The 12,485-nt window shown below is 35.3% G+C and overlaps 1 protein-coding gene across 1 annotated transcript; it reads left to right on the forward strand.

Moving 5' to 3' along the window:
• Positions 1–767: 767 nt before the first annotated feature.
• Positions 768–10,640, forward strand: NS1 (Class II aminoacyl-tRNA and biotin synthetases superfamily protein). Its single transcript, XM_059587511.1, has 15 exons — positions 768–1,281; positions 1,686–1,754; positions 2,168–2,278; positions 4,654–4,758; positions 5,269–5,406; positions 5,819–5,899; positions 6,219–6,296; positions 6,390–6,458; positions 6,570–6,644; positions 6,789–6,872; positions 7,050–7,136; positions 8,224–8,319; positions 8,446–8,520; positions 9,458–9,584; positions 10,219–10,640. Exons 1-15 carry the CDS (start codon positions 832–834, stop codon positions 10,332–10,334), a joined length of 1,761 nt encoding a protein of 586 aa, XP_059443494.1. The 5' UTR covers positions 768–831; the 3' UTR covers positions 10,335–10,640.
• Positions 10,641–12,485: the final 1,845 nt, after the last annotated feature.

A 12,485-nucleotide genomic window follows, 5' to 3' on the forward strand; every position in this document is an offset into this window, starting at 1 on the left:
TGGCCTAGGGGTAGCGCACCTAGATGGAAACAGGATCCTCTACATTTTATTTAAACTATATACTATCCAGTTAGTTATAGTGAATGCGTATTTTTGTCTTTTTACTTTTTGAATAGACAAAAATACCCTTCCATTATAACTAACGGAATATTTTTCTGTTCAAATGAAATGAAAATGATCATAATTTAGCTAGATGTGGGGTCCCCATGGGCTGGGTGTGGCGGTGAGCCATCCCTAGCCTCCTCTAGGGGTGGTTCACTGGTCACCCCCCAAGGGGGTGGTTGCCAACCGGCAATCACTCTTTTATTTTATATATATATTTTTAAATTAATTTATAAGTTTTTTTTTTGGTTAGTTTTATATATTTATATTTTTAGTTTTAATTTTTCATTAGGTTTTTTAATTTTCTTTATTGGAACTGTTGTTGATATATATATATATAACTTTTGTTTAGAAAGTTAGGTATTTGCAAGTTTTTAACAAAATTAACTGATGGAAGGAAGATTTTGGTAAATAAATAGTTGTTTGATATGGTCGGGTGGTGAGCGTGTCGGTTCATAGGGCCATATTGGCGGAGTGAAGTGGTTCATAAGGTAAAAGGTAATTACCTTTTTTTTGTTTTTTTTTTGGTTTTAAATTTTATCAATGATATTCTTATTAGATAATTGACAATTTTTGTTTATTGAAGACACTGAGGTAATTGATAGTTTGGAGGCTTCAGTTTGAGGTACTTTAAAAAAGAAAAAAAAAAAAAAATCCACAGCGGATATAATGTGCTTTTATATTCCCTGGTAGCCACTAGCAACGCACTGTAAGAGGAAGACCAGGCAAATGGCTGCTGCTATGGCACCGGCCACCCCACTTTGCCTTAAACCCTACGCAGCTCTTCGCTATCTCTCACTCTACACCAAACCAAACCCTTACCCTAACCTCCTCCGCTATTCCCCCAAAGGCCTAGCGAAGCCCCTCATTTCCCCGCCATTTTTTTACCGCCCGGTCACATTCTCCGGCGCCGGCCTGGCCGTAAATCGCCGGAGATTATTCTGTACTATTGTAGCCGGCGCTCTCCAATCGGGCGAGGCCGTGGAGAAGACGAAACCGGAATTTGCCAATAAGCCGAGGGGCGAGATGGGCGAGAAAATTGGGGAGTTCAGGAAGAAGCTGAAGATTGCGGATATAAAGGGCGAGCCTGATGAAGGTTTGGGTCGCGTGGGGCAGACCCTGGTCGTGATGGGCTGGGTTCGGACTCTTCGGGTTCAAAGCAGCATTACATTCATCGAGGTAACAATCATTGTGTCACTTGTATCATTGTTTTTGTGGTGGTTTATTTATGATGGTGCTGTTTGGTCCCCGATAAAATGTAGGAACAGAAATGGAACCAGAAATTTAAATTTTGGTAGTAAATAGTCAGTTGACGGGACATACAGTAAATATTTTGAAGACTAATAATATGAGATCATTTTCTCTTATTTTTGTGCACCAATTGCTCGTAAACCGAAGAGAGTTTTGCGATTGCGATTAATGCGTGAATATTTGAATTTAATATTTTGTTTATTTAACATGTGCTCGTTAGAAATTAAAATAATCGAAATTCGAATTGGTAAAAACTAGTGCATAGAATAGGATTTTTTTTGGTTGCTTTTTGTGCATTTTACTGTATTAAGGTGTGCTTGTTATATATGTAGGTCAATGATGGTTCCTGCCTTTCAAATATGCAATGTGTGGTGGACTCGGACGCTGAAGGTTATGATCAGGTACCTCTCACTATGAGCAAAGTCTTTTTCTTCCTTTTTAAAGTGAAAATCGTAAGATATGTCCATGACGTGTGTGGCTATGTGTAGGGGCGTAAAGGTGTAAAAATATGTGAAATGCACACCTTTGATTGGCTTATGAAGTCTGTCCAATAAGACTCCTGCTAAGTTTTCAAAGCCTCAATGTGTTTGAAACTCTGATTTGATATTAGGCTGAAACACCCCTTATAATACAGAAATTCGTTTAAGCAAGTTTTATAACATGTAAAATATAAATTTCTATTTTTAAAAGATTCTTTTATTAATTAGGGTATAAAAGATTCACCTGATATGCTTTATCTTGATATATTCCTTTCATTCTAGTGCATATCTAGCTTTCATTGTGTCTTCTTTCAAGATTTGAAGCTAATTGATAGGTAGAAGCTGGTTCGGTTGCAACTGGTGCATCAATATGGGTGCAAGGGATTGTGGTCGCCAGCCAAGGTTCAAAGCAAAAGGTGGAATTGAAGGTCAAGAAAATTGTAGTGGTTAGTATTTTCTACCATTCTTATTGAACAGTGTGAATTCAGCATCTTTGCCATGTTATGCAACTACGTAGACTTCTGCAATGAAACTTTATTACTTTTACAATTTACGTAACAAATCTGCAACAATACACAATCTAATTTATAGTCTTCCTGCATATTATATCTATGTGGCTAATAGACTGGAAAAACTTTTGAGGGAATTCTTTTTTTTTTTTTTTTTTTGGGGGGGGGGGGGGGGGGGGGTGGGGTTTGGTGGTAATTAGTGATGATTTTAAGTTTCATTTAGTGAAGTGGTTGAAAATATGTACTTCGATAATTTCAGGGGTAAAAAATTTGATTCAGTTTAATCGAGCCCTTTTGGTCAAGTGGTTGTGGCAATATGCTTCAGAGAGGGAGGCTCTGTGGAGATCGGTGGATCGGTGGTGGACAATAAATATGATAGTTTGACAGGAGGTTGTGGGGCCCGATGGTAACTATAACCCGAAAGTGGAAAGTTCTAGCCAAGGTAGGGTTAATGGGAGGGTTGTTATTGGTTCTTTATGAAGCCTCAATTGTTTTATTAGAATGTGAAAGCCAAGACAACTGAATGAGGGGGACCTTAGAGTCAGGAATTTGCTTAGAGAGTGGAAGACATATGTGATATTTTTGTAGGAACTTAAGCTGGTGTCTATGTCTAGTAGCATTGTGCTAAGTTTGTGGGGATGTCAATACGTGGATTGGTGTTGTGTAGATTCTAGTGGGGCTTTCAGAGGGATCTTGCTTATGTGTGATAGGAAGGCGATTGCAACACCCCAATCCCATATTGGGAAGATGAGAAAAAGTCCACATAGAGTGGGGTGGTTTATAAAGATGGTCATGAGTGCTAAGTCCTACATTTCCTAGTTACTAGGTGAAATTGGGCTTAATAATGAATTATAGAAAAACTTCAAATTGACTAATCATTTTGGGGTGATAGCGTAGATGTGGCTAGCGTTTTTCCTTAGGTCGTTACAAATGGTATCAAAGCCACCCAGTAACGCCAGGTCATGTGGTATTGGAGCACTGCATGACGTAGCCCTAACGAGGACGTTAGAAATTTAAGAGGGGGAGTTTGTAACACCCCAATCCCATATTGGGAAGATGAGAAAAAACTCATATAGAGTGGGTGGTTTATAAAGATAGTCATGAGTGCTAAGTCCCACATTGCCTAGTTATTAGGTGAAACTGGGCTTTATAATGAATTCTAGGGAAACTTCAAATTGACTAGTCCTTTCGGAGTGATAGCGCAAATGTAGCTAGCGCTTTTCCTTAGGTCTTTACAGCGATGGAGTGTTTGCGGGAGTTTACTGTTGCCTACTCTTTTAGAAATGTCAAAGATAATTTCTCTTGGACCTTCGCGGGCGTCTATGGTAACTGGTGCAGCGGAAACGATAGAAAAGAGAAAAATATGTCTCTCTTGAATCCTTGAACACTGAAAGAAAAAGAGTGAGGGAGAAAAAATCTCAAATTTTTATGATAAATAACTCAATAATGAACTTGATGCAATAGGGTTTAATACTAGCCTTTATATAGGGTGCAAGACTCCAAGCCTAAATAGAAATCCTAAAAGTACTAGGACACCCCAAAAAGTAAATAAAATAAAGCAAAAGAAAAAGGAAAGAAACCCTAGCCGTCACTTAAAGTTATGGTATGCCTTTTCTTACATCACTTCCAATAAGGTAAGGGTTAACTATTCACATGCCAAAAGAAAGAAAATATAAGCCTGAGCCCCATGTTCTTATTGTTATAATTTTATGATGCTTGGATAGTAGAGGGCAATAGAATAGGTTGTTCCTATTTAATGCTCAAGACTCATATACAGATGTGAACACTTAGTGCTACCATTGCTGCATCAAAGAGAAGGATCTTTTATATTGAACCTAAATCTAACTTAGAATGAATTTTCATCGACTTTGCTCCCTTTATACAGCATTGTATGAATTCATAGAGATAATTTCCTGCCTTCATATTTGCATTTGAATGAATCGTCTTAATGAAGTCACCTATGATGATTCTTCTGTGTAGCCAACCTCTATAAATTATTTATTAATCCATTATGTTTTAGTATGTACTACCCTCTTGTCTCTTAATGAACAATCTCTGCCAAATGAAGACAGGAAAAATTTTCATTTCAGCCTTAAGTAAAGAAAGAAGCAGATGAGAGGTGTCTGTCCTTGAATATAATCTGGTTAACATAGAATAGGAAAAAGTGTGTTGGTTATAGTAGGAGTTGAAAGTTCTCTTATATGTGGAACCCTATTATATGTGTGTTTCAACCTGCATGCAAATGAATGACATGCTCCTAGCTACTCTTTTATTTTTTATTTTTAATTTGATTATGAATGTCCTTTCAACAGGTTGGGAAGAGTGATCCTTCCTATCCAATCCAAAAGAAAAGGGTCAGCAGAGAATTTTTGAGAACAAAAGCTCATCTTCGTCCAAGAACAAACACTTTTGGTGCGGTATGGTTATGCTTCTTGCTTTTTTTTTTTTTTTTTTTTTTTTTTATAAGTAATGTTATATATACCAAAAAGCGCAGAGGGGCGCAACCCTAATACACATGACGTATACAAGAGAACGCCTAAGAAGAAGTAAAAAAAACAAGAAAATCGGGAAAGTTAATCACTAATGGAGCTAAATAAGCAGTTGTCCAAGTGAACAGGGAGAAGAAAAAAAAAGACTTAAGCTCCTCCAAAGACCTCTCAAGATCCTCAAAACATCTCGCATTTCTCTCCCTCCACAAACACCACAAAAGGCAAAGAGGGACCATCTTCCACATTGTAGCACTCCGAGAACGACCTCCCGTCCACCAACAGGCAAACAGATCCGCCACCCTATTAGGCATAACCCAATTCAATCAAAAATGGCTGAAATTAAGTTGCAAATGCTTACATGTCCAGATTGATTTTTCTTTAGTGCCATAATTTGATCCTTGTTCTCTTTTCTTGTTTAATGATGCATGTTGGTTGTAGGTTGCTAGGGTAAGGAATGCATTGGCCTTTGCTACTCACAAATTTTTCCAAGAGCATGGGTTCGTTTGGGTCTCAAGTCCTATTGTTACAGCTTCAGATTGTGAAGGAGCGGGTGAACAGTTCTGTGTGACTACTTTGGTATGCGTTGTGGCTCAAAATAGTTTCTTCTAAATAATGTTAAATGTTTATTACATTTTGTGTTTCCTAAGGTAATATAAATTGTGCTTTCTAATCTAAACTTGATATTTTCTACAGAGCTGAATAAATAAATCGTTATCTATACTTTAGCTATTCTTGGTATCCCCTCCCTTTTTTGTTTCTCATGATAGGTATAGACATAATCCATGTTTGTCAAGTGGTCAGTTGCTTATTTTAAACTTGATATTGTGTTACTTGCTGCCGTAGTGCAAGGTATGATTTGAATCTATTGTATGGAAGGCCATTAGTTATTAACACTGCAGTTCATCTTTGTAATGCTGCCATTGCATTTAGTTGTGCTGCAGACCTCTTTATGCTTCTATAAAACCTAAAATTATTTCTTAATTAACAGATACCAAGCTCCGGAGAAGCTGTTGGTTCTCCTTTGGATGCCATTCCGAAGACTAAGGATGGGTTAATTGATTGGTCACAGGTGAGTCATTCATTTCCACTCTTTTTTAAGTTACTTGTACAGAGCCATTCAGATCATGTTGGCATGCGATTTCCAATTTATAGTAGTATTATGTATCATAACCATCTGAAAACATCATACCTGAATATTCACTGAGAACTAATTATGTTATATCATATATTTTGGTTAAAGGACCTTTTGGTGTTGAATAGTGTCTGGTTTTGTTTTTAAGATTGTGATAAGTGTAGACAATATTTGGAAAGTGGTCAACGCAAGTATGCAGTTCTGTTAATCACCATTGACTCCTTTTTTTCTTTCTCATTTCATTTTTGTGTGCCAGGATTTTTTTGGGAAACCCGCATTCTTGACTGTCTCAGGCCAACTGAATGCTGAAACCTATGCTACTGCTCTTTCTGATGTAAATCTCTAACCATGTTTGTCCTCATTATTAGCATCACTTTGGCAATGAAAATAATTGTGCATCTTTCTTTCTGTAAATGACTTTGGCCAGGTGTATACATTTGGTCCCACATTTCGTGCAGAAAATTCTAACACGTCTAGGCACTTGGCTGAATTTTGGGTAAGTGTTCTTTGTTCTTTCGATTCCTTAAATGTCTCTTCCCCTGTGTAGTTCTTCCTGTTCATGCAGTCTCAATCGGAATATCTTAGAAATTTTTTCTCTTTGCTTAAGATGATTGAGCCGGAACTTGCATTCGCCGATCTCAATGATGACATGGCCTGTGCAACTGCCTATCTCCAGTATGTAGTATGTTTCCCTTCATAACGTTGTCAATTCAATATTATCATTACACTGTTATTTGGCAAGCTGATGCATATGCACATATTACGGTTCTTGCATGGGATGTTTATTATTGGACTTCTAAAGTAACATATGCCTCTATGCTTGAAGGTGAGATATATCCTCGAAAATTGCAAGGAAGACATGGACTTCTTCAATACTTGGATTGAGAAGGGAATCATTGATCGACTAAGTGTATGAACTCTTAGTGTAACTTATCCTTAGTCCTTGCTGTTGTGTATTCAATTCTTTCAAGATATACTCCTCCCAAAGGCCCCTTCTTCGATTTTTTTTCGTTTTTAAATCTGATATTCTTACTTAGTTATCATCCACCCTGATTTTTAGCAAATATCCTTTTTCTCCAATCAACAGGATGTGGCTGAGAAAGACTTTGTGCAGATGACTTACACTGATGCAGTTGAACTTCTTCTAAGAGCAAAAAAGAAGTTTGAATTCCCTGTATTACTCATTATTCTTGCTATTTAAATTGTTGCCAAAATCATTTTAATTCCATTAACGGTAGTCATATATATTTTATTGATAAGTTACAAACCAGGGTCTTGAACCCATGACCCCTCTCTCTCTCTCTCTCTTTCTCTCTCCTGTTTTTGTGGGAGGAAAAAGTGTTATTTTAGCTAGAGCTCATTGGCCTTAACCGTGGTTATATCGCAGAAAGTTATATATAATTTATTTATTTTTTAAAATTTTACTTCTAGATGGATTTGTTGTGATAAATTCAAAAATGTCGCCAATCTAATTTGGTCAAAACCGTTGTGTTTTTTCTTTCATCACTAAAGGAAGAAAGTTAGATGTACCAAACTAAAATTTTTTTGTGTGCTAATTCTTCCTTTGAAGTTATATATTATGCTGCGCCAAATTTGTAATGGGTTGTCTTTAGTACAAGGCTATTTGTTATTCTCCCTCTAAATATATGTGTTAATATTGCAACAATTCCCTATTCTGATATGCTTGTCTTTTTTTTTTCATTTTTTTTTTTCATTATCGGATAATTTATTATCAAACCTTAAAATAATAAAGAATTAAATGGGAAAGTTTGGCATGGACATATGCTTTCAAGTTTCGACCAAATCTGCTCTTCATATCTTGGATTACAAATAAGTTACCTTAGTCTATTGTTATAAGAGCTTGATATTCAAATCAAGGGGTGTGTGGTACTAGAAGCTTCCCTGTTGGACTTTCACTTTCTAATCTTCATAAATATGCTACTTGATGCATATATGAATGATGGTAGGATCTGCTCTTTACCTGTCTAAACGTTGAAAGGATCACTTGTTGCAAGATAACTCAGACAATTTAATAAAGATAATGGGAAAACTGTGACATTTGGGATGATATTAATTATTTTAGTGCCACATAGAGAACGATAGCCTTTGGTTTGTTTCAGTGTTTTGTATGTGAACTATATATTTTTTTTAAGCAGTCCACTGCAATATTTTTGTTGTTTCTCATTATGTGGTTTTGACAACGCTTTATCTGCTATCTAGCTATGTTATTTAAAATCATTTTTCTTTTCTCCCAATTATAGGTGAAGTGGGGATGTGATTTGCAGAGTGAGCATGAACGTTACATAACTGAAGAGGCATTTGGTGGCTGCCCTGTTATAATCAGAGACTATCCTAAGGCACTAGATCCCCCTCTTTCTTCCACTCTTTTGTTATTTTCTAGAATGAAGAAAGAAAAACTTATGCTGACTTATATTTCTATAGTTGAATCTTACATTGTGAAGTTGTTCAATGTAAAATTGCAGGAGATCAAAGCATTCTATATGCGGCAAAATGACGATGGAAGGACTGTTGCAGCAATGGATATGTTGGTTCCTCGGGTAATCTTAAGATTTCTCATTTCATTTCTACTGTTGCTGTTAATTAGTTAGATTTGTCTAAGAAACTGGCGATTTAGTAGTGTTTTCTTAAGGAGTAGTAGTGCTGCAAATTTATAAACAATAGCAATGTTAAGCCTTCTGATGTTTGTGTGGCAGCAACTCATTCAGAAGACAAATGTTTGTGTGTGTGTGACTAAAATAGAATGTTCTCTCTCTCTCTCTCTCTCTCTTCTCGAACTTTGGGTGTAGTTCTCTAATATCCTTCAGCGGTTCAATTCCATAGCATTTTATAGATAACTGAAATTTAGGGCATTTATTTTGTTATAATGTATATGGATTCTCTTTGCGCAAGAGAAAAGCATGAGGACTTCCATATTAAATATAGGGTTCTATTGATTGTTTTTTTCCTCTTTTCTAGTAATATAGTGTACATTTGAAATAAATGGTTTTAAATTATTTAACTTGTAAAAGACATTACTATTTAAAGGTTATCATAGAAGGTGAACAGAGGCTTTGTAAAGGTGTATTGCTTATTATTCTTCCCTACTTTACAAGTCTCCATCTATGTGAGATATGGTTTAGTTGTTTGGGGTCTTGGGGCACCTTACACTTTTAATGATTTCTTGATTACTTATAAACATAAAAAGGTTGTTTGGGGGTCAAAAGTGCTATATTTGGAGTCAATCAAATCATGAGTAAGAGAAATGATAGCAAAAGTAAAAGCCAAACAATGCTTGTGGTATACAACAAGCAATGCAGTCAAGCCTTCTAGGTGATGGCTTGGTGAGGCATGTCCCATGTGATTCCATGTGGCATATATTTTATTTTCTACTATTGACATTGGCATGTAAAATTGGTGAATGGGCTTTTATCCAGAGGCTTGTGTTGACCCTTACATTGGACTATAGGAGCTTCATTGATATTGAATCTTTGTCAGGTTGGTGAGCTTATTGGTGGAAGCCAAAGAGAAGAAAGGCTTGAAATTCTGGAAGCTCGTTTAGATGACTTCGAGCTGAATAAGGACAGCTACTGGTGGTATCTTGATTTGCGGCGTTATGGTTCAGGTCAGTGATTGTTCTGTTTAAAATTAAGAATTTCTCTTAAGTTGGCGACTTTTGAGGCTGGTGCACTTGCTCATTTACAATTTATACTAATTAGTTCTACTTGCATCAATTAAATTTTAAAAGTATAATAAGTAGCTTAAAAGGTTTTATGATTTAAAAATATGAAATTGGAACATAATTTATCTGAGGTGTTATCTTTAGTGGGGGTTTCCTGATGGTAGATCCTCCACCATATTACTGCCATCAGTAACTTCTGTACTTGAAAATTATCACCTGTGGAGAAATGTGATTTGGGAAGTGAGAGCTAATAGGAAACTGGGTATTTTTGATTGGTTGCAAGAGAAAACTTAAGAGAGGAAGTGCATATACAGCTGCTTCATATAATTTTTTTGCGATTACTTATCAAAAAATATGATGAATAGTTTGTAGTTACAGCTCTTGATGAAACTTTGTTGAGATATTAAATTTGTATTAAATAGTGGTATACGGAATATGGAGTGGTGGGAGAGATGGTTTGGTGAAAATTTTTACTTTGGATGTTATTTAATTAACCAAGTTATTGTTTGTACTTTTTGTTGTTGAAATGTTTTATGAGTAACGTGCATTTTTTATGCCCTGTTTTCTTGTATGCCAGTTCCTCATGCAGGGTTTGGTCTGGGCTTTGAAAGGCTTGTGCAATTTGCAACTGGAATGGATAATATAAGAGATGCAATCCCTTTCCCTAGAACACCTGGTTCAGCTGAATTTTAACGTCATCAACATTGGCATTACTCTTTTTTTTAATTATTATTATTATTTTAATGGGGAAGGGTTCTTCAATTGTAGTTTAGCTATGTCTTCTTCTGCTTTTTCTTTTATTTTACCTGCCCCTCCCCCCCTTTTCCTCTCTCTTTGCTTTATACATTTGTACATCAAATTTTTGAACTATGTTGGAAAACAATAAACAAAATCTTAACCCAAGTTGGGCTGTCTCCCTCTGAAGCATGAAGTTCAACATTTCATGTGATTGTAAATGAAATACTGATTCTTATTGAATATTACAGTTGTCTTCTTCCAGCTCAGTGCCATGAAGAATCAAGCTTTAAGCGTCATTTTGGATATTCTCTTAACCTTTCATTTATGCCTTTTTTTCATGAAATATTTTTGACATTAGTAAGTTCTGTTGTGTAAAATGTTAGTTCAAGGTTCCTAAAATTGGCGTTTGCAAATGTGATAATAGAAATCTTGTAACGGCAATCATTTGATGTAATTGGCTCTAGTCAAAGAGATGTTTGCTAGCGTTCTCACTTCTTTGATTTTGATATATTATTTTAAAAGAAAACTTCACCCAATCTTGGATTTTGCAATATGATCGTCGAATTATTAAAAGTTGCAATGTGGGAAGATTTTATCTTTTAACCCCTTTTAATTTCACACATTCACTAGGATTATTTTGTTAAATCTTAACAAATAATGTCAAAATGACTAAAACACTTTCGGTTTTTACTTTTTTAAATAAGTAAACATTTGGAGTAATTTTAAAAGATCTACTTGTGTCTTACTAAGAATGATGTGGCTATTAAAATCACCCTTTGATCAAAATTTAATAATGATTAATTGCAAGCCCAATGTTGATTTTAATAGCCACATCATTCTTAGTAGGACACAAGTAGGACACTTAGAATTACTCAAACATTTGGCATTGACTTAGTTTTATTTTTCATGTTGTTTTTATGTTTTTTAATAAAAGTAAGGGAAAATTATTACCTTCCAAAGTATCACCTGATTTGCAATTTGACATCAAATGTTTAAAAATTGACAATGTACCATAACAAAGCATAAAAAATTTGCAATGTGACCTATCCGTCAATAATTTCCATATCTAATTGCACCTATATATATATATATATATATTTTAAAAAAAAAAAGCAAAAAAATTAGGAGTGACTTAGCCTATAGGGGTGGTTCGGGCATCCCCCAAGGATGAGGGTGGCAATCCGGCTTGATGGGGTGGACGAGCCATCCCTTTGGCCAAAGGGTTTGGGGGTGGTTTCGGCCACCTTCACTTGGCTCCTTAGGGGTAGCCAAACCACCACCATAGGTCGTGGGGGTGGCGAGCTGCCCCCAATTTGGCTTGCCTACCCCCAAATGACCAAAGGTGGTGGCTATGTCTACCCCGCATTTTTTAGTTTTTAGTTTTTAATTTTAATTTTTAATTTTATTTTGTGGCATTTTTCAAATTCCACAAAAAAAAAAAGAAAAAAAAAAGGAAATGTTGAAAATTTTAGACAAAAAAAAAAAAAAAAATGCACATACAACGCACGAGTCATTTTTCTTCAAATTAGACAAAAATGGCTAACAGATGGGTCACATTGCTAAATTTTGATACTTTGTTAAGATACATTGTCAATTTTTAAACATTAAAGGCCGAATTGAAAATGAAGTGAAACTTGGGGCGGGTTGTAAAGAGTTTTTTCCTGTAATAGTAAATTTGTATTTTGTAAATTGTACAAGGTATAAAAGACATTTCACTTGTTAACCGTTTTAGTTAATGCAAAACCTTAACAACAAGGAGATGATTAAAAGGAATTGAAAAATGAAATAACCACTTTGTATGTGGTGTTTAACACACCATCATTCCACTAAATACTATTCATCTCATTTTTTGAAAAAAATCAACATCAAAACATTCTCACTTTTTATATCACATCATTCACTTTTTGTATCACATCATTTACTTTTTACTATTATTCAAATAAACAATTACTACAAAACAATTTTTTTTTTTTTTTTTTTTACTTTTCTATACTAATCATTATTTTTTATTTTTTTAAATTTATAATAAATGAATAGTGTCATGTTGCCATGTTGTTTAACAAACAAAGCCTTAATAATTTGAAAGTAACATTGTCATGATACTTT

The sequence above is a fragment of the Corylus avellana genome, chromosome 3 (assembly GCF_965113065.1).
Source record: "Corylus avellana chromosome 3, dhCorAvel1.hap1.2, whole genome shotgun sequence".
NCBI lineage: Eukaryota > Viridiplantae > Streptophyta > Magnoliopsida > Fagales > Betulaceae > Corylus > Corylus avellana.